Raw genomic sequence first — 22,753 nt, forward strand, 5'->3', positions numbered from 1 at the left:
CAGTGACCAAACCTGATTCAACTGTAGCTCAAAAAGTCCCATTCTTGCTTGTATTTACCGTTTGTAGGAGAGCAAATTCACTTGTGGCCACTGATAGACCTGACCTGCAAGTATTTTTCTTTTCATTAGTGTTGTGATAGGCATGATAGTCCAGGGAAGATTTGTTAAGGTATCATATCTTTTAGTGGACCGAATGTCCTATAAAACTTACAGACAAAATGCCCTTCCTGCAATAAGTAGATCCAGCCTAACCTAAATACCAGGTAGAACAATTAGCTTTGTTTAAGCTCCTTATTTAACGTGCGGGTATTCTGTGCCCCAAAGCTTTCCCAATATCTCTCGCAGTAATCAAAGATATCACCAAACAAATCCTGCTTCTCCTTTTATTGCTTCTAAATGCTGCTGTCTAGCTTTTTCTGGATATTTTCATCCCTGCGATCACTGAAAAATCCTTTGCTGTGCACTGTTTCCAAGGGCAGGGATGACACACATTCATCTCTGAGACTTTCCAGCCTGGTACCATCTCCCCGTTCTGCTGCTCCATTCTGGCTTCTGCTTATCGGTGTGTCACTCAGGAATGCAGGCTTCATCCTTAACATTCCAGGTTCTGCAGTCCGAAGGGTTTTTACACAGGCCTGGATCAGCTCATGGGAGAGGCAGAGGCAGGGGCTGTCTGAGGTTTCAAAACCACACACAAGATCAATGCAACAAGAGCAACAAAAAACCTTTGGTGGAGGTTCCAGTAAAGGGGTGTATATTTGGCATTCCTTCTGCCTTGCTACAAGCCTCACATTCAAAGGCATAGGGAGGAATTTTAGCACTCTCAGTAGAGAGACCTGAGAGAAGGTTTGGGAGGGGATACCATTGAGTGCCAGGGAGTCTTGTGGGGTTGCAGGGGCAAGCACTGGAGAGCCTTACGGCATATGGGCTGTGTGTCATGGACTCCTTGGGGGCTGTCCTTATGGCAAACCCAACAAATTGGCACCCAGGGCTCATGCCCTCTTTGCCATCTCTCTTTCCCCCACAATTATTTGCCTACTCACTGTTGAGTTGAGGTGAGGAGAAAAATCAATAGTGATTTAGAGAAAAGGTGTCATCTGGGGACGTGTGAAGGTAGAGAGAACAGCTACATGCAGAGGGATTCACTGCCTTTTTACAACAGATTGTAATGCATCTGCTTCAAAAATGGAGTGGGGTGAGGCCAATCATTCCCTTGAAGCCTGCAGTGTTATTACTGCTGTTGGTTATTATAGATATACATGTGGTCAGCTCTAGGCTATGATGATCACTGTTATGCTGGGAGCAGTAGCACCATATGGGAACACATGCTCCTTGCCCTAGTGAGATGACATCCAAAGTGCAGACAGAAGGCAGAGGGGGAAAAAAATAATGTAAGACCTGCACCAGCCAGGATACCCAGCCCTTTGTAGGCCATGCTGTCAAAGCGAGAGCCAAGTCACGTACTGTGCACCTCACCATGCCTGCTGAAGTTTTTGGGGCTGGCAAGTGCTTTGCACTTTTCAGGATTAGGCCCACGGTTGGCCAAATTCTATCCGACTTCCAGCTTCATTGGAGTTGATTGGCCAGATGAAAACAAAAGGCATTGCCAGATTAACACAGTGGCTCCCTGAGCCAAATCATTGAACCATTTTTTACCTCCTACATTTTTCACCTGCCTGGACCACTAGAATTAAATCTATGGGGCTGAATGAATTAAAAGTCAGGGCAGAGCTTGGCTTGCAGAGCTGGGCTGAGCTCTGTCCCCTTTCAGAGGTTAAAAAGTTCCTTTTCAAAGGTTAAAAAAAAATGCTATAATAATTAACCCACTTTCTCATGAAGATTCATTGTCTGTAAAAACCTGGCTAACAACAGAAGATGTTCCACTGGTACTTAATAGCAAAGTGCAGCTTCCTGTCTAGCAAGGATCTTAATAGGGTGTTGGAGGTGAAGACGGTCCAAAAAAAAATTAGCATTTAGAGCTGGAAAGTTGTTTTTTCCTGGGCAATGGTCTAACTCCACCCCCACTGATGCCTATGGCCAATAGTGAGAGCTTTGGCGTGGTCATTTTATAGGGTTGCCAACCCTCCAATATTACCCTGGAGTCCCCAGGAATTCAAAATAAATAGTCAGGAGACTGCTGAGAGTCACCTGGAAGATAAATGATAGGGGATTCATTAAAGTAAATATTAAATGCTGAATCTGATTTATATAGTAGTCCGGTGGGTTTTTAAAATGTGCATTTGCCTTCCTGATATAAAGGCATTAATGTCATAACATCATGTGATGAAACCTCCCAGAATAGATGCAAAGACAGTTGGCATCCCGTTCATTTTATGAAGTATTTGAGCAGGAGAAGGTCATCTGAAGCCACCTTTTTCTGGCCATTCAGTAAAACTGGGCCTAGTAAACACACTTACTCACAAATGCTCATGTGAGCAGCTCCTGTGCACTTAGGGTGGCCGTTCACTCATCAGGCCCAATTTCAGAAAACCATTTGCCTTGCTTAACAAACTACAGAGCAAGCTACATCCCTAAACCACAAGGGAACAACACGTACCTCTTGTTTTACCTCCTAAAAAACCACAAAGCTCCAGAAAGCCCCATTAAGAGACCGTATCTTGTTCTCTGAGTGTTCTGGTGTTTTTCAAGGCTCCCCTTCCCCAATAGCAAATGACATGGGCAGGAGATAATATATGTCATAGTAGGCAAAGATAAATCCCATGTGCATATGTTTTCAAGGTCTTTAGGAAAGCACAACCTTAATCTCTGCATTATTGCTGAAGTGAAGAGGCCTGTCCAACACCAATATGTTTGTGCTGTCCAGAGAGAGTGAAGTTTCCAGACAGAACACGATCAATGCTCTTGTAGCCCAGGTACACCTAGGGGGTGTGCCTTGTCCTCCGATGGCGGTGGTGGTGGTCAGGCAGGGTGCTGAGGAAGGGGTCAGCTACTAAAGCGGCTTCCTCCCCTCTCTATTAGGCTAAGCTGAAAATAAGTACTTAACTATGTACCATTTATTACAAGAATAAATACAGACACCTAATATAAAACATGGACTATTTACAAGGCTTAACATATAATACTATATATAATATTCCACAAGTTACATATAGTACCAAATATGAACCAAATAACGTACAACTTATACAATACAATTAACACATAGGGATATTAACCTATATAACCCAAGTAAAATAACCATTATATTTCTTTAAACCTTCACAAATAACAATACCAATATACATATTGAGACATTAAAACACAAACCAAATAAACCCCCTTAAAGAATACCTCTAGCTATATAGCCCTTAACACGACAACTTCAAAATAGGGAGTGCACTCAGCACCCCCCCCCGAGGGGTTTCCCTGAAGCCCCTCCCCTTTAGGGCGCTGGGACGTGGAATCAGCAGACCCTCCTCACCCATGTCAGCCTCCCCTGCGGGGCCCACTTCCCCAGTAACTCACGTTTCCTCTCTGGAGAAGCCAAGGCTCGTCCCCTGGTGGCTGATCCCGCCCAAGCCTCTCCCCAGCGGCACATTCAGCTCTCCTCGATGGCCCGGCACCCTGCACTGGGCACCCAGGGCTCCCTGTCTCTCGTGGGAGCCAAGCCCTTGCGGGCTCAGACTCCCCGGTCTCACACTGGCGGTTCTCCCCTTTCCTGGGCCCTGCTCTGGGCACCGGGGCTCTTTTAGTCAAAAGTGGAGCCGTACTGCGGGGCTCTGGTAACTCGGCCTAGGGACAGGGCTAATGTCAGCAGCCACAAGCTGCTTCCAAGGCAGTTCTCCATGTGCCGACCTGTGCACCGGGTGAGGCCTGAGCAGCCTCGAGCTGCTCCCAGGGCCAGCTCTCCGTGTGCCAATCTGCACACCGTGTGGGGCCTGAGCAGCCACGAGCTGCTCCCATAGCCAGCTCTCTGTGTGCTGATCTGCACGACTGCCCAGCCACTTGCTAGGTTCACAGGCTCAAGCTGCCTTGAGCAGATCCTAGGGCCTGATCTTCGTACACCAATTTGTGCACCACTGAAGCTCAAGCAGGGTCCCAAGGACGGCTGTCTCTGGAGCTCCTGCTCCTGCTCCTGCTCCTGCTCCTGCTCCTATACCTATACCTATACCTATACCTATACCTATACCTATACCTATACCTATACCTATACCTATACCTATACCTATACCTATACCTATACCTCTCATCCCTCTCATCTCCCCAGCCTGCTGAGCATGCTCCCCTTTTATACTCTTCAGGGGCTCCACCCCTGAAGTTCTCCGGACCTGGTTGGTGCAGTTCTGATTCAGGTCCAACTGCTCCTTGCCCCCTCCCTTCGGAAAAGGGCAGGGCATTGCTTCCCTTGTGCTGCCTCCAGATTGGTGGTTGGGTTCCACCAATCAAACAGCAGACCCTCGATCCTGGGACTCAACCCAAGCTCCGAAAAGGTAAGCCTGCTACACTCTTGTTATCCGTTGTTTTCCAGTGGCAACTAAAGGGCCAAGGGATTTTCTTCATGCTTTCACTTGAAGCAGTTCTATTAGCTTCTTTCCTTCCTAGCATTATATTTTCCTATGAGATCTTCACCTCTCTCCCCCTTACTTTTACTATTGGTATGACAGTAGTGCCTAATGGTCCTAGCTAAGATCAGGGCCCTGTTGTGCCTGGTGCTTTGCAGACATGGAGTCCCCCGTCTCACAGTCAAGGCAGAACAGGAGTGTCAAACCTTTGGCCCATGGTCTGGATTCAGCCCATGGAGCTGTTTTACCTAGCCTGTGGGGGGCCCACAGGGGCTGGGAATTTGGGGGCTGGGTGAGTAGGGACAGGGCCTGGCCACTAAGTCCCCAACTAGAGTCTGACTGGGCATGCGCATTGGTGGGGGGAGAGGAGAGGAAAGGTGAGTGATAGTTGTGTTCACCCCTATGCCATCATTGCTTGCCCTACCACTGCTGCTTCGTCCAGATCCAGGCTGCAAGGAGCCCTGTGGGCTGACTCTGCTTCACAGGGAGCCCTGTATCCAGATCCAGCCCAGGAGTGCAGACAAGTTGGGCACCCATGAGGCAGATGATCAGAAATGGAGAAAAGAAACATTGCAAAGAGACTTGCCCAAAGCAACAGAGTTGGTAGGTGGCAGCTCTGGCACTAGCACCTGCAGAAGGACCCCTCCTAACTGATGTCAAATTCCTCCTAAGCCTGGAACACCCACCGAATATGGCACATCTGCTCTTTGGCCCCTGGAGGGAGCGCCCAGCTCCCCACAATCCCTGCCTTGGCGTTCCAGGCGAGACCTTTGCTTCCCACATCTGCTGGGGCCCCTTTACAGGTAAGGCTGCTATTAAAAGCCACTTGTCTCAAGCAAACGCCTCCAGGATTTGCACTTGTGTCTTCAGACTTTTCCTGAGAAATGTAAACAAGTGGTGACTTTATCAGCCGCTTAGGAAATATCAGGGCTGGTATCAGCAGACAAGCGTCAGCTTGAACCCTTCTGTAATAATCTCCCTCCAGGGTGGGTGGGAGAAGTGGGAGCTGGGAACAGAGATGTTGATCTTTCTCCTTCCCTCCTCCCCTCAGAGCAGGGGAGGAGGAACATGTCCTGTGTGAGGAGGGGGGGTGATGGTGGGAACCCTGCTCCTATTAAGGGTGAGAGAGCTGAAAGCATAGACTAAGCGCAGCCCCCCACCCCCGGAGGGAAGGAGGGAGGGTGGGGAAGCTGGCATGCAGGGGAGTGGGACTGGAACGCACTCATCCCTAGCACTGGGCAAGAGAGCTGTGGGGGAAGCTGGGAAGAAGTCAAACCAAGGCACTTCAGAGCCCCCAGCTGAGTCACCGGAGTGTATAAAGCAAGCACAAGGCAATCAGACAGGAGACACACGGCGTCAGCACTCCAGGACAGGTAGGTGCAAGTGGGTGCCATGCAGGGGTGAGTGGCTGGGACTGGCCCTGGCACCAGCACTATACCTAGACTCCTGGCAGCTCCAGGCAAACTTTTAGTATTGGGCCCCCTTCGCCAGCTATAGTGATAATAATAATTATTATAATTTTCACCATTTTTGGGCCCCCTTTCTGTCCAGGCCCTGGGTGGCTGCCCTGTTTGCCCATGCCTGTATCCAGCCCTGCATGGCACTGACATGTCTGTCTATAGCCATCTCCCTGTCTTGCAGGGTCCCTGCTCCCTGGGGACCAGTGCAATGGCAAAGGGCCCCAGGGCTGCTCTCGCGTGTTGAGGGGTAGGCTTTGCCCCCGGTGGGGGGAGCACAAGGGTTGTTGAAGACAACTTCCCTCCCCACTCCCCTGTCTCATCCCCTGGGAGAGAGGGAGCAGTTAAGAGTCAAGGCCCCTGATCTCTTTGTTGTTCAGGAAAATGCTGGGCATGATTAAGGCAATGGAAATAATCACCAGAGCAGCACTGGGGGAGCACACTGAACCCAAACCATGCACAGAATTACCTCATTGCTGAGGCGTTTGGGGTTGGGGCTCAGCATTGTGCTGCCTCACAAAGGACCATGACTAAGACACCAGCCAAGGGCTTGGGAGACCCAGTTCAGTTCTTTGTCCTGACACAGACTTCCTGTGTGACCTGGGACAAGCCACCTTGGGCCAGAATTTAAGAAGTGCCTGATGGGATTTTCCAAAACACCCACTTGGGATCCATGGGCTTGGGTGCTTAGATGCCCTAACATGGAGACAGGAACATTGCCCTCCCTCCCAGCAGTGTTGAATACATTCACAGGTATGAGGAATCAAAACTTGTGGCAAAGGTGACATCTTGTATTAGACCAGCTAGATATTTGCAAAAAAATAAATCTTTATTTGCATGCTTTTAGGCACAAGCATGCTTCATCAGGCAGAGGAGATTGCAAGGATTATAAAAGTTCTCCTAGGTAGAAATTAAAATTCATATTTCATATTAATTTAGACCAAGATGGCTACAACCCGAGTACCCTTCACAGCTATGAGGCAGGCAGACGCTATGGGGGGGTAGGCAAAGTAAATGGCTATCTCCACACACAGGTGCAGCTAGTGGTTTGTGCCTCTCTTCCAGGGGAAGGGTGCCTGCCTGCCTGAATGGGCTAGGTTTATGCACAATCCAGTAATGCTTGCTCTGGAGGCCACACTGGTTGAATGGACACCTGCACTGCATTAAACAGTCTGACAGCCACAGCAAGGGAAAAGGGGGTGCGTTACATTTAGAAGTCACTGTTGGGAGAAAGGAGAGAGTTACATGCATCCAGGTCCGTCCTGGACAGTCACTGTAGAGCGAGACAGGGAAAGCGAATGGTTTCATTTAACTGGAGAGGCAAGTCCGGAGCCAGCTCCCGCAGGGAGTTGATCATCTCCTCGGAGGTGCAGAGTGACCCACTGACATTTGTGTGCACTGAGAGCACTCTCGGATGAGGCCCTGCCAGGAAAAACCCTGAGGAGAAGTGCCGAGACCAGAATGTGGGAGAGGAAGGCTGGAGGAAAGCTGTCTATTGCTCTGAAAGCACTCCAGGAGGACAGTGCTTGGAGGAGGGAGGAGCGGTGCCCAGGGGTCAGTTGTGATGTCAGTTCAGTAAGTCATCCTTCTCTCCCACACAAAGGCTCAGCACAAAATTCCCTATTATTTTGTCCTGGCCTGAAGGAGCCACCCCCAGGCTGTAGTTTTGTCTGGAGTAAGCACTGTGTGTCTCACAGGAGACTAGTGAGGAGCTAAACCATAGGGACCCTAAGAAAACATTTTTGAGCTGGGAATTTTTAAGGAAAACATCTCAAATAGAGATAAGAGGCAGCTAAAGTGAAAGCAATGAATGACTCTAATGCATAGCTTCTAGGGAACAGGTGCTGGGGACTGTGTGCTGAGGTTTCTGTAGGAAGAAAGGGTCTCGCCTGAGTTTTGGCTGTTCTGATTCAGAGCCATGTGGGCTCGTGGATGCTCTGTAATAGTTTTGTATCAGCAGGACCCTTGCCTGCTGAAAGGCTCCAAACCTGGCACTGCTGGGCAAAAGGACATCAGTATAAAAGCCAAAGGGGTAGAAGCAGTGACGGGAGTGATCCAGAAACACCTAAGCAATGTAGGCCATGTCTATGCTCCAAACTTTTGCTGGTATAGCTCTGAGTGCAGTTCTGTCCCCTCCCTGCTAGAATTCCTGAAAATCCATGAATGCATCTACTTCGGGAACCTGCATCGTCTCCCCTGTAAGACTGAGTCACAAAAAAGCCACAAGGAGGAGGAGGACCCACCCACCTTTTGCATTCACTGTTTTTCAATTAAGTCTGGACTGGGCTTTAGGAGCCTGACTTTCAATGGGACTTGGTCTGATTCACACTTAAAAGTTGTGCCAGCAAAGCTGTGCTGGTGTGAAAAAACACACAGCCCTCATCTATGTAACTGCACTAGCAAGAGCCCTAGTGCAGTGTAGTTATACAAAAGGGTCCTTTTGCCAGGGTAGCTCAGTTTGTTCCAAATGCTTCTGCTGATATAAGCTGTCTCTCTACTTCAGGCCTTACCAGCAAGGTCTTTCTAGGGCAGACAAGGTAGCAGGTACTTTTACCCACAAGCCACATTGAACATTGCTGGAATCGGTGCTCTTAAATCACTTTAGCGTTGCTGAAAAAGCCCCATTAAGAGCTTTCTTTTTTAACCCAATAAGGAGCCAGTGGCCTTCCAAGCCCTAGCTCCCCACAGCCTGGCCACTGCTTCTTACAGAGCAAGCCTCAGTGAAGCAAACATATTTGTTACCTTGCACTGGGGTCACCTAGAGATGAGTCCCTGTTTGCTCTGTGTCGAGATTAAAGCTGTAACTGAATGTTACATGAGACCAGTGATGTGACCTTGCTTTGAGCAAAATTATTAGGATAGTTTACTGCAGACCTGTCCTTGTGACTAGTATTAATTGCATTATGGTTGTGCTGAGGAGTCTTCCTCCCAGGCAAGGACTCCACAATGCTAGGCGCGCTATAAATATGGAACAAGTCATGGTCCCTGCTCCAAAGAGCTGGCCATCAAAATTGGCTGCTGCTTTCCCCTCACAGATTCAGCTTTGGGCATACACTAGGTCAGTGCCATGGCAAGGAAGTTTGATGCCTGGGAGAAAACCTGCAGCAGCAGTCATCCACTGTTGCCCCATGCACAGATCCAGGGGGCACATGCCCCTCCCTGCAGTGTTTTTCCAAGAGTGCATTCAGCGGTGGGAGCCACCCTCCCCTCGTCCCCCCAAACGAACTGCTTGTGGCTACATCGTGTGCCCTGCCCCGGCTAGGCAGCACCTGTTGGCGCCCCTTTGCTTTCGTGCCCGGGGCAGTCACCCCACCCGCCCCTCCTTGCTACTGCACTGCACTAGGTAAAGAAGATAGTGCTGTACCTGTAAAACTTGTGATACTTTTTTGCCTTTAGGACAAAAGGTTTTTATGCACTGTTAAAAAAAGGATCACATGAAAATTCCACCCCACAGGACTCGTCTTTGCTTAGCTTTAATTACAACAGAGGTGCTAATTATCACTTCCCCCAGCTTGATGCAAGAGGCAAATGCTTATCAGTTTAAAATAGCTTGTGACAGCCTGGAGGGATTTTAATTTATTTCTCAGCATTGCTGTTTTTCTTTCCCTTCCCTGGAAAACCAGATTTTGTGTTTTAATTGAGCCACATTGAAGCAGAAGGATGTTTTCTCTCCTGCTCACCCTCTCTCTGCTGGTTTTGAAGGTGGCATCCGGCCCCACAAAAAGAGCAGAATCTCTGACACTGGGAGATTTTATGAATGTTTTCCTACTGGCCGAGGAAAGCTCATGGAAGAACGTAAATCTTAGTAGCATGTCTTGCGAGGATATGAAGAACAACACATGGACCATCTTGCATCTGACCAACCACAGCTTGAGCTCCTTTCCTGCCTGCTTGCCTGAGGTGGTGGAAACCCTAGACCTCAGCACCAACGTCCTGAGCATGCTGAATGGCACAGAGATAATGAACTTGCCAAATCTGCGTATCCTCTCTCTGAGGCAGAACAACATCGAAGAAGTCATATGGGGAAGTGAAGCCCTCAGCAGTCTCCGATTCCTGGACCTAAGTTTGAATAAGTTGTCATCTGTGCCTTCATGCCAGGGCTCTTATCTGCCAAACCTAAAGTGGCTATCACTGGCTGGAAACCCCATCACTCAAATCAAGCCACTGGCTTTCTCCTGTTACCCACAACTCCAGTTCCTGAACTTGTCTGCCACTCTGCTAGGGCAAGACACTGGTGGAGGGATTAGAGAGTCCGCCTTTGCCATGAGGATGCTACCAGGGGACACCAGCAGAAGGTCAGACAATACCATCCATGTGCTTGATCTGAGTGGGACCTCTCTGGAAAAATGTAAGTCTTAAATATTTGTGGTAAACATGGGGCCTGGTCAAGCTTGGCCTTGTTTTAGATGGTGGACAGCTTGGTTGATGCCAGGAGTAGAACTGGCAATTTCCAGAAGCAAAGGCAGGAGCTGCTGCTGCTGGCTAGTTGGAGCTGCTGGGGCATGTCTCCACTCCTGATCAGACCTGGGAGGGACCTCACATGCTCCCCGGTTGTTATAAATTCCCTAGTATAGACAACCTTTCAGAAGGCTCAAAGGTTTCCCCTTCAGAGGGGAATCTAGAGGAATAGCTGAAGTGCAAACCTAGCAACTGAATGTGGCCACAAGAGAATTTCACATCCCTCCTCATAACCTCTCTCCCCATCCCCATGGACATGGGTGGATCTAGGATTCTGAAAAGGGGGGTGCAGATGGTGCAGTGCATCATCCCATATAACACAACACATTTTCTCCAAGTGAAAAGAAACTAGAAGTTTACTAATATGCTAGGGGTTTAGGGCTATATTATTCAGTTTAAAGTTGAGACACAAACACATAACTTCATTAGAATGACTTAAGAACAATCTGCAGGGCTGTGACATAGGAGCTCAATTACCAGGAGCAGCTACAGACAGCAGAACTGCAGAGCAAAGGCTAGCTGGATTGGTGGGACATCAAGGCCATTAAAAAGGAGAGGGTTGTTAACACCTGTGGACTGAAGAGTTTAGAAAGGATCAGGTAGATGAGAATGAGCCATGAAGTCAAGGGACTCCTCAGCACTGTCTGACTAGAAACGCTGCTGCCACTGCCAGGCAGTTGGTTTTAAATTTTGGGTGGAGCAGCAATCAAAAGGGATGCAAGTGCACCAGCACACCCCCTTGGATCTGTCCCAGCCTGTGGGCAATAGTGTTATCCTCTCCTATCAGCCAGCTCTCAGCCTTGGATTTATCTTTGATTCCTCTCTTCCCAGCCAGACTGTGAAAGCCAGCCTCTGGTTTTTCAGTCATATTTCTGGAATTAGCCTTTCCTTCCACAATTCCTACAGCCCAAGGCCTCACAGTGTTAGGCACTGTGTATCTACATGGGGAGAGACAGCCCCTGCTCCAAAGATGTGACAGTCTAGAGAGACAAGGTAGAACAAAGGGAAGACTTCACCCCATTTTATAAATGGGGAACTGAGGCATGCAGAGATTAAATGACCTTGCCTGAATCCCAGTCTGCTCCCTGAACTGCAGGGCTGTCCCTCTTCTCTAGGACAATCTTTCCTCTTTCTCTCCTGGACTCTTATCATAGTTCATGAAATAAAATGGGTATAATAATTCCTCACTCAGTGCTTTGTGAACCATTTGTTAAGGACTCTGACAAAGGAGCTGCAGAAGATCAAGGAAGTATTACAAAGATTTGCAGTGCTGTAAATCTACAATCATACCCAGCAGTTCCTTACTTGAGAGTACAGCCACATTCCTAATAAATATGTCCAGCTCTCCATGCAGTGAGAGTGCATGTTCTCCTTGACTACTTGGGAAATAACCCTCAGGAATATTTGTTTGTCAGTGAAACTCCACCCAGTGCCCACTACTTCTTGACAAGTCAGAAATCCAGGACCATCCTCCATTCACTTACCAGTTAAAAATCTCTTCTCTGCTTCAGTACAACAGGAATGGACCCAAGACCTGCCCAACCTTAGCTCCCTCCATCTTACCAGGATGGCCCGGTTGAGAAGCCTTGATACAGAACTCTTCAAGTCTATGCCAAGGCTGAGAGAATTGAACTGCCAGGACTCCCACATGCTGAGTTCAGTGAGGACAAAGATATTTGAAGATGCTCCACACCTGAGGTTCCTCATATTCCAAAAGTACGTTTTTTTTTCTCTTTGCTCACATGTATATAATTATTCCTGCTTGCTGAGAGTGTTGTAGCCCTGAATGTAGGACCCCTTCCAGCCTGTTATCGCGCACACAGAAGGGATTTCCCACCCTTTTCAGAGCCATTTCAAGCTCTGAAGCATGGGGCAAATTCAGCTGATGCAGCTGAACTATTTCCCATTCTGGGGGGTAGAGACTCTGTCCTTAAAGGCACCAGAAAGATGACAAATCTCCCCAGTGTGGGGAGAGTTCCTTGCTAAGGGAGAGTGGTACAGTATCTATTTATGGACTGCAGCTTTTGGTATGATAGGGGCCTGCTGGGGAAGTGCAGCTGGAGTGCACTGCACTTCCAAGACTCTTGGCTGTCAGACAACTGCCTAGGAGCCATATTCAGCTGCTCCAGATTAGAGCAGCTATAAGGCTGCTATAAAACTGGCCCTAGGATCAAGGAGACAACTAGCTTCTTTGCTACACCCATTGGATAGTGGGAGAAACAGAGAACCTGGTTCCCATGAATGCTATGAGCCAAAAACTGTATCATGGTACAGTGATGCCCTAAGTTTAGTTTAGGAGCATGCTGCGATCATTGGCATGCATAAATGTATTGTGATTCCTGTACAGCTTCTGTCTCTGAGTGGATCCACACATTAGAAAAGCTTATTCCGCTGAATCCTGGATTAACTTCAGCAGAGATGCTGAACTATAAACAAGAGGAGAATCTGGTTAAGCATTAATGACCTGCCTCTTAATCACTCCCATCTTGAAAAACACCTGACCTCTCACACATCCTCCCCTTGGATTTTTTAGCCTCTTATGCCAGGTTTTAATGCTTTCACTAGCCATTCGGAGGCTGCTCGACTGGAGGTTTATGGGGCCAAATTTTGTGCTACTACATACAACTCCCCTGACTTCAGTTTCAAGGGTTGTGTCAGTAATGTTCCTGGGGGACAACACTAAGACATGCTTAAAACAGGAGCTTGAAATATCTGCATGCAAAATCCACTGACTGCAAGAGAGGTTTAAAAATCAATGAGTTGCTACAAGAAAGGGGACATTCTCCTTGTGCCATCTACTTTCTGAGACTTTTTATGGTTCATATTGGGTAGTTATTCTACGCTCTTCTATTCAACTGTAAAGGCTAGAAACTGTTACCTTAATGGGAGCTAAGATTCTGATATCATCACTTGACTCTGGGATCTGGGAATTTAAGAAAAAACTATTGAGAGACAAAACCATGAGAATTAGCAACACTGTGGCTTGCCCAGGTCACACAGCAGGTCAGTAGCAGAATCACCATGGAAAATGGGGAGGCTTCCTGGTGCCCAGTCCTGCATCCACCCTCTAATGTACTAAACCAGCTGTCAGTAAAGTTTTCTAGCGGTGTGCTGAAATGACCCAACTCAGGTCCAAGGAGGGCCAGACCTAGGACCTGGCTGCTATCACTGCTCCTCCCCACTGGCTCCTTCTCCCTGGTGCCCAGTTGTCCTATGGGCAAAGCCCCCACCAGCTCCACAAGCCAAGTCCAATGGTCCCACAGGCCGGGCCTGGCCTGTTGACCATAGGTTGCCAACCCTTGCACTAGACCACACTAATTTAAATAACTCATTGCCAGTGTCCCTAGTGGCCCCAATGTTATAGCAGAACCTGGTACTAACTTCTGAAGTACAACTACTTCACTGAAGTAGCAGCAGGGCCTTAGGGATGTACCTTCTATGCATGGTGGAAGGTTATATATATGGCAGTGAGGCTGAGAGATACAGAGATTTGGGGATAATAGAGTTCCTTGTTAATCTAACATTGAAAGGAATTTTTTGATTCTTTGCCAGAAGCGAGCCACACTGAAAATACATTTTGCTCCACTTACCCAACTGGTTACACAGCAATTAATAATTACTGGAGACAAAGCTATAAGCCTGAAGGCAATTTGCCAAAATAGAGACTACATTGCAAAGAAAGCAGTCAGTGCTGATTAATAAAAGGATTGGGGGATATTGAGGAAAATCATCTAAGATATCAGCACAGATTATGAGTCTTGCAGAAAACAAAGCTGGGGGGACCAACCCTGGGCACTGGTTGTATGAAAGAAGGACAGAATACAAGCTGTGAGCACAGGGAAGACCAGGTGCTGCTCTTGGACACACTGCTGCACTTGGGAACAGAACTGACACAGTATCTTACAGAACATGTGCAAACCCCCTGCCTCACAGATCTGATGCTCTACCTGAGAAGGAAAGGGCACTAGACACATCAGGCCCATAAAGATGTGGTGGTATCGGCCACGGTGTCAACCCCAAGCTTTCAAAAATCATGAATTGTGCTTAAAAATGGAACTGACTTGGAAATCATGAGATTTAAAAAATGCACTGTAGGTGCTTTTTCTTTGCTACGGGCTTCTGAACATTTAGGATGGACTTGAATTGCATTTTCAAGCATTTCTTGAAAACCTTTCTGAAAACCTCACCTGTTCTTGTAAATTAAACTGAGATTCTCCTATAATCATAGGCAAATCTGAGATGTTGAACAGGGGGATGCAGATGGTGAGCTGCATCATCATATGCAACACAATACACATTTTTCTCCAGATAAAAAGAAACTAGAAGCTTGCTAATATGCTAGGGCCCTAGGGCTATATTATTCCAGTTAAGATTGAAACAAAAACAAACATAACTTTCTTGGAAAGTGCATTACCTTGCTATATCATACGTTACGTATTAAAAAAAACCCATAACAAATTAGGCAAAAAATAATCAAAAGATGTCGTTTCTTTAGTCCTGTGGTCATTAGAATTAAATCCCTGTTTTGTTCAGATTCATAAAACAATATCTAGCCTTCTTGAGCATGTTGACTGAAAATTATTTCCACACCTGAGATGATGTTTTCACACCTGAGTAAATGTTTTTAGCTAGGGAAAAACAGTCTTCAGGGCTGTGAAACAGGAGCTCCATTATCAGGAGGAGCCAGAGGGCAGCAGAATTGAAGAACATCAAGACCATTAGAAGAGGAGGGAGAGATGTTAAGACCTGTGGTAGATTATAATGAGCCATGAAGACAAGTCACTCTCTCACTGCTGCCTGAAAGGAAATGCCACTTCCACTGCCAGGCAGTTGGTTTTAAACTTTGGATAGAGCAGGAGTAAAGGAGAGAGTGAGACTGCACCACTGCACCCCGCTGGATGCGCCTGTACCTATAATCACCTGACTTTGGATGCTGGGCCTTTGGGAAGGATACCAAGTATCATGAGAATTGCCAACACTGCATTTGTGAGAATACCAATGAGAGAAAGGATACAAGGAATGCAAAAATTACACTGCAATTTCAAACACAAGGAGATGAAAGGATTGGGCGACTACATCATGAACGGGGTGGAAGAAGCTGTAGAAGCAGGCATGAATCCAAGTGTTAGAAGAATAAAACACAGTTTAATTAGGGTTACCAACTCTGACTGAAGCAATTCCAAATTTTTTTTCCCCCCAACATGATGTACTGTCCTTAATTGTACTGTTCAACCCATTCACAATATCAGTCTCCTGGATTGCTTTCAGTAGTCACCAGGAGATCGATGCCGATTCTAGTAGTCTCCCAGTCAATCCGGGAGGGTTGGCAACCCTAAATTGAATGGAGCAGACCTCTCAAGAGTGGAGGCCTTTTCCTTTCCAGCTGCAATCCCAAATGCATTCTTGTTATGAATAACTTCATGCTGCTGCAGGGAGTGAATCATAGCTGGGATAAATAGCATCAGGCTGATATCGAGGTACAAGCCTGGGTTTCATCAGAGCAGGGGGAAGGGATTAGTAATCTGCTAGTGCAGTGGGTTGATAGAAGATTACTATCCCCTCAGGGAACAGAGAAGGCTGCAGGCCCTCTCATGTTGCACAGAGTTGTTAATACAGTCCAGCCCTTGGACCCTAGCCAACATGGGTTAATTATGATCTTGTTTATCAACTCCTAGCTGTAACCTGAGTTCTTTTGATCCCTGGAATACCAGTTCATCAGAGAGCGTTGTCATCAACCTGTCTGGAAATCCTCTACAGTGCAACTGTAAGCTTTCATGGCTGCTCTCTGATCCCGCAAGAATTGTTCTGGAAAGGTAAAGCACCTTATACACCTGCATGCTGTGTGCATTCAAATAGATACAGCCCTGGCCTTTTTATTGAGATTTTTTGCTGCAAACTATTCACAGACAAGATTGCTTTCCTGTCCATATTATCCATATTCCTCGTCTGTACTTACCCTTCTCCAAGAATGCAACAAAATTTGGGCTAATTATATCTGAAAGCAACAATGCCCTATTAACAGAAGCAAAACTGGAAAATGATGTCACCTACAGATTCCACTTTAGGACCTAGATAATTTATTCTCTGCCTCCACACTTAGTCATTTTTTTTCTGTTAGTGCAAATAAAATATGATCTAGATCAGCAACCTGAAAGGTGCTGTGTCCTGCCAAACAGGAGATCAGCAGTCAAGTCTGCAGCTCTTCAGCCAGCAATGGCTAAGAATACCATGGAACAAATTACACAGCACTCAATGGTGCCCCTCACTGCTATCTTGAATGTGGGATTATTCATTTTAGCTGGGGAGACTGATCCTTTGAAAATCTGTATTTACAGTGCCACCACATGAGGCGGATAGCCTCCCAGTCATGGGATACTTGCTGCACCTTGCAAAAAAAGGAGGCAGCCAAGTTGACAAGATGAGGGAAATCACCCTGAAAATACAAAAGTATTATCAAGAATTTGCCTGGCTCTGGGCCTAGATTTCATACTTCTCAGGGAGAAAGCAGGGGTCTGAATGATATTAGCAAAGGGGTAGGCAAAAAAATACCCTACAGGCTGGATCTGGCCAGCCAACAGATTTGACTGGTCTGCCCAGCAGCATCAGCTGCGGACCTAGGAAGGGGTTCCACAATGCTGGGTAGGCAGTGGTGTCAGCTGTGGGAGCTGCTGCCAGATTCAGGAGCCCTGATGCAGAACATGCTGGCAGTGTCCACAGCTAATGCCACTGCCCTCCCAGCACAGACAGAAGCTCCTGCCCGGAGCCCTGATCCAGGAGCCCTGATCCAGAACCTGCTGGCTGCGGCCACAGCTGATGCCATCACCTGCCTGCCGCGGTGGAAGTCCACATCTGGATCCACAGCTGAGCATCAAGGCTCCTGGCAAACTACAGTTCTGGCTGGGTTATGGAAGCGGGGAGGGAGGGGGAGAGAGAGACAGAGAGAGAAGGGAGAGGAGAAGAGAGAGAGAGAAGGATGTGGCCCTTGATGAGTCACCAAAACATAAGTGGCCCTTCAGCCAAAATAACTGCCCGCCTCTGTATTAGCAGCTCATTAATGGGGAGGAGTTAGAGGGGTTGGCAGTGCCTTCCAATAACTATTATGTCTTCTTACTGATTTGTTTCATCTCCTAGGAGAGCAAATACAACTTGCAACACAGCCCCAAGAGACAGAGATACGACGTCATCATCTCTTTCACTGTTATTGCTCTATGAAGAGTGCCAGTCGAGGAGAAATGACACGCTCCCAGAGTCAGTAACTCCTTTTCACAAAGACAGCCCATCCCACGTCACTATTAATAACCCTACCAGTGCAGCAATGCTGACAGACCCAGCTCTGGTCTCCTTAGACGTGGTGAGTGATGCCATTGTCTCACAAAGCACAGTTAGTGTGACAGGGATGGAGCTAATAAAGGAGAAGCCCACACAGGGTATCCACCCTCTTTACAAGGAGGAAGCATTTTCCAAATCTGTTGACAGTCCTTCTACTGTAACACCGGAAGCTACCTCTTCAGACATCCTGGAGGAGCTTTCTAGTAATTCCTTTATGGAGCACAACACCGTGATTACAACTCAAACAGATCAATCGAAGGAAAATACCACAATCGCCATTAACCTTTTCCACTACGAGGGAAAACTTCATCAATTTACTAATGACCCTTCTACTGATGTGAGCGTTACAGACTCTCCAATGATGCTCAGTGAACTTTCAAAATACTCCTTAACTCCACAGGACACCATAAACACATCTCCAACAGACCAACTGCAGCAAGGCTCTTTCAAGGCAAAATCTAACCCAGATCCTACGCAAACTGGAATACCAATACACTATGTAGAGGACTATGAATATGAAGAAGAGGAGGCCACAACTCAACCAAGACATGTCCCTTGTGACTACAATCCTTGCAAACACCTGCAGAAACCATGCTCTGAACTTCAAACCTTGTCTCCATGTCTGTGTCCTGGAGTGTCTGGAGAAGACACTGTCCCTGATTCCCCAAGGCTCAGAGAGGTGTCTGAAATTACAGACACCTCAGCCCTGATCCACTGGTGTGCTCCAAATTCAGTCGTGAATAGCTACCAGCTAGTATTCCATGCTGAAGGCAGTGAGGAAGGCCAGACATCCTTCGATGAGATTTACACCACTGCCAGGCAGCACACATTGTATAAGCTGTCACCAGACACCACCTACCAGGTCTGTGTGATTGCTTTGAACAAAGCAGGAGCCAGCCAGAGAGAGAGGGTCTTAAGCAATCCATGCACCCAATTTAAAACAAAACCCAGTTACAAAACCATCCTGGCTGCCTTGTCTGCAACAAGCGGGCTCTTCCTCCTTACCACCATCATACTGTCTGCATGCCTCTGTAAGAAATGCAAAAAGCCTCAAGCTGAGCAATATGGCACACACCTCGTCTCCTACAAAAACCCAGCATTTGATTACCCCTTGAAACTGCAAACATACAATTAGCCCCAAGCCCTTTTGTTAACAACTTTTGTAGTAAAATACCTTATAACAGCACATCTCTAATTGGTATCCAATTGCCCCCTGGGGTTTATTTTATTTTTTCTCATAGGGCAGATTTTACCCCTGCTGTAAGGCCACTGGCAGTGGAACCAGACCAGGGACATTAAGTGGATCTGAATGCTTTAGCTTTGTTGTGAGAGGCCCCCACCTAGCCTGTTGTTTACCAGGTCTCCACTTTTCTTCCATTTCCAAACAGCAGCTGTGTTTTAAGTGGTTTCTTATTCTGTAGTCATGTGTAATTATTCGCCTGGGTCCTGAAAGCCCAGCAGTGATTTTAAAACAAAGTGTATGTGGTGGGGGGCAGCAATTAGAGTAGCCTAGGAGGTAGATGCACAGTCCTATGGTTCTTTGAAGTGGGTGCTTATTTAACCTAGTCTAAGATGGCATTGAAGTGCCCAGAAAAAAAAAAGCCTTGATAGGAATAATCTCCAGCATCCATAGAATACCTTTCATCTGCAGGTATCAGAGACCTTTGACAAAGAGGGAGACAGACTGAAGACTAGGATGGACAATTACAATCATTTTGTCTGACTTCATCACAGAGATGATAACATTTCACTCTTTGGAATCTGTTTCAAGCCTTGTAAATGCCCAAGGGAAACAACATCCAACCTTGTTGCATTCATCCCCAGATTTTTGTGGAAAAAATAAGATACAAAATTACTTGTTCAAGATTTTACCTATACTTGCAGCTGGACACTTAAAGGGAATTCCAAAGCAGTTTCTGGTGCTTGCTTGGCTTTTGGGACCAGATTTTGAACAGTTTTAAGCACTATGCATAGATCTGTACAGCATCCCCAATGGGTCCATGGGAGACCCACATGCTCAAGCTCACCCTACCCCCCCTATTTGCATGCCTCAGACCCAGAAATGGGGCAGTGAGGATGCTCTGGATGCACCGTGTGTGGCAGCTTTCAAGTACACTGAAGACAGAGGTCCGGGGAGCAGCTGTGGGGAAGGCAGGTTTTTCTTGCTGCATTTCTGGGTTTGGTGCATGTGAGAAACAAGAAGATTTAACAAATACAAATACCTTAGAGCGTAAGCTCCTTGGGGTAGGGGCCTCCTTTGTTTGTTGTTTGTACAGGGATTGGTACCCCTGGTCCATGAGTGGGGCTCTTGGCACTACCATATGATGAATAATAATAAAAAGGAAGAAAATTGTACAGTCTTCAAATAGCAGTGGCACAAGGAAGCAAACTATCATGTGGTTCACAACTGCCCACCAATTGGGTACCGATTAGTGCCTGAAGCCTCAGTTGATCCAAGGATTTAACAGAATAGTCATTTGCTTGGGGTTGATCCAAACAGTCATTGGGAGGCAGGTGGCTAAATACTAATGCAGTCTACTGGGTATAAGCACTATAATGTTAAGTACTGAGATCCTAGCCACTCCTGATGGAAAGCCAGGCTGGGATTTTCAAAAGCACATAAGGGATTTGGATGTCAGTTCCCTTCATTTTAATAGAAACCAGCATACAGATCCCTGACAGAGTTTGGAAAAATCTCAGCTTTGAAAAGTTCCCAAATCTTTTTCACAAGAGAAGGGATTTATCCTTGTCAAATGTTTTTGTCTCACTACTGTTACTCAAGGTCCCGTGTCTCATGCTTCTTCCCAGAGATACTGGATAGATATAATCTGCAGACCTTTGGGATCCTTAAGAATGAAAGGTGCTCTATAAATGTACAGGTGTCTATGTTCTGTTAGGCAGACAAGGTTCTTTGGGTGAATCTGATCTCTTTTATTAGACCAACTTAAATAGTTGGAAAACAATACACCCCTGTATGTTCTGTTAGTTATTTTTAATATGGGGGGGAGGGGGAATCACATGCCCTGTGTTAATAGAAATAAAATGCAGAGCAATGATGAAATAACCATAGCATGATTTTTGCTTTAAAGTTAACACACCTATCCAATGACAACATTGAGACAGTCATGTCTGTGACATGGAGTCTGAGGTGCTAAGTGCATCTCTTTTCATGAGTTTTTTTGATACTGCTGGATTTTTGCTCTAAAATCATTACCATCTCCATTCACCCCTTTATTATCCCATTCTCTGCCCCTCCACTCCAGTTGCATTTAACATTTAGTAGCACCTTTTGATAACTACCTATACTTTTGCATGCCTTTTATACCACTCAGTTGCTGAAGTCAGTTTTTTACCCTTAACACTTGCAAATGGAAAAAAACCCCATAGATATTGTGCCTTTTTGTGCCTCTATCCAATATTGAAAGTAAGCATAAATTAGAAATTTCATTTCATTTTCTCCCCTTAAAAATAATACCTCTTTAAGGCCTAGCTTCCATGTTTTTGCTGGAAGGCCTTGGGGGGCATCTGGAAAAACTGAGCAGGCAGTATATCAACATGTGCTTGAAAAAGCAACCATTGAATCTTTAAGCCTTAATTTTCCCCCCACTGGGACAGGGATCATGGTTTCACATGTTTGTACAACATACCAGAATAAAAGTCTGATTGGGGTCTATGATGATAACGAAGAACAACATGAGAGAGAGGATACAGCAGCCAGGGAAGAGAAGTGAACAAGATCAACTATCAGCCATTACCTGAGACAGGTGATTTGGTTGTAAATGAGATTTGAAGAGGGATTTACAACCACTCATGACTATCTGTAAAATCCCAAACAAGCCAATTTAGGCCTCTATCACGGCAGCCAGAGCTGGGGCTGGGGGCGCAAATATGGCCTGCAGACCACAAATGGCCTTCCAGGCCATTCTATCTGGCCCGCGGGGCCCCTCCAAAAAACAATTATTACTGTCCTGCAGCGACCCCACTGAAAGTCAGTGGGAGGCAGGCTTTCAGAGGCTGTGCGCCATCAGACTAAGCAAGCTCTGTGCCTCCACCTCTGTGGGGCTGCCAGCACTCCAGCTGGGAGCCCCACGTGAAAGCACCAAGCATGATGGCGCATGACAGGGCAGCTGGCAAACGGGGAGCAGAACTCCTGCCTACAGGGCTGAAGGTGCATGTGGGTGGGGATGCGGTTAATAGGCGAGTGTGGGCCCCTTTGCCACACACCCCACTCCCCATAGTGCACAGACTCTGCCGCTAGCAGCAGCAGTAACAGGCAGAGGGCCCTTGGAGCACTCATGGCCCACAGCAGGAACAGCCCCTTGGTGGCAAGCAGCTCCGACTGAGTCCTGGGAGCTGAACGTGGCGGCATGGAGCTGGCCTGGCCTGCTGACGCGCCTTTAGACCAGACCGGGATGGCTCCATACCAGCATGTGCGGTGCCCGGCACTGCAGTTGGAAGCTGCATGCCATCAGGCCAGGCCAGGATGGCTCCGGGTCTCCATGTGGCTCCCAGCACCCACAAACCCCACCCCCACCCACACAAATTCCACCCTCACCACCCCGCATACCCACACCTATACAAATCCCATACCCCCCTCCCCCACAATATACAAGAGTAAGACTTTATTTTAAGCTATTATGCAATCACCTCTATATACACTAGGCAAACGCATGTAAATCAGGACAAATTTTTTTTTTTTTTAATAAAATTATGTTACAGTAATGTTTGATTTTTAGTGTATGATTTTTTTTCTGGTTCCAAGGTGGCAATCTCCCTCCCAAAAGGAGTTCCTTCAGGGCCAAGGGGGTGCAGCAAGAGTCAGGGGTTAGGGGGTGGGACTTCTGGTTCCAATCTGGTGACCAGGGGGCGGGGCACCTGCCAAGGGGTGGGGCTACCCTTGTAGCCCTCAATAGTTCACCAAAAGACATTAAGCAGCCCTCCAGCCTCGATAAGTACCCATCTCTGAGCTAGAGGAAAACTTTCAGCATCTTTTTTTAGTGATAGCAT

The 22,753-nt window shown here is 47.0% G+C and overlaps 1 protein-coding gene across 2 annotated transcripts; it reads left to right on the plus strand.

Moving 5' to 3' along the window:
* The first annotated feature begins 5,598 nt into the window (after nt 1-5,598).
* LRRN4 (leucine rich repeat neuronal 4) lies at nt 5,599-22,468 on the plus strand. Of its 2 annotated transcripts, none has more exons than XM_059720236.1 (5): nt 5,599-5,875; nt 9,583-10,307; nt 11,929-12,133; nt 16,093-16,230; nt 17,549-22,468. In XM_059720236.1, exons 2-5 carry the CDS (start codon nt 9,620-9,622, stop codon nt 18,879-18,881), a joined length of 2,364 nt encoding a protein of 787 aa, XP_059576219.1. In that variant the 5' UTR covers nt 5,599-5,875; nt 9,583-9,619; the 3' UTR covers nt 18,882-22,468. The 2 variants fall into 2 exon arrangements, with proteins under 2 accessions (XP_059576219.1, XP_059576220.1); XM_059720237.1 differs by having other exon boundaries at nt 9,662-10,307.
* Nucleotides 22,469-22,753: the final 285 nt, after the last annotated feature.

This window comes from Alligator mississippiensis, chromosome 1, assembly GCF_030867095.1.
Source record: "Alligator mississippiensis isolate rAllMis1 chromosome 1, rAllMis1, whole genome shotgun sequence".
Classification (NCBI taxonomy): Eukaryota; Metazoa; Chordata; order Crocodylia; family Alligatoridae; genus Alligator; species Alligator mississippiensis.

Coding starts and splice junctions, on each gene's coding strand:
- LRRN4 (XM_059720236.1), top strand. CDS start 9,620: ATGTTTTCTCTCCTGCTCACCCTCTCTCTGCTGGTTTTGAAGGTGGCA. Junction 10,308..11,928: donor TGGGACCTCTCTGGAAAAAT/GTAAGTCTTAAA, acceptor TCTCTGCTTCAG/TACAACAGGAATGGACCCAA. Junction 16,231..17,548: donor GCAAGAATTGTTCTGGAAAG/GTAAAGCACCTT, acceptor TTCATCTCCTAG/GAGAGCAAATACAACTTGCA.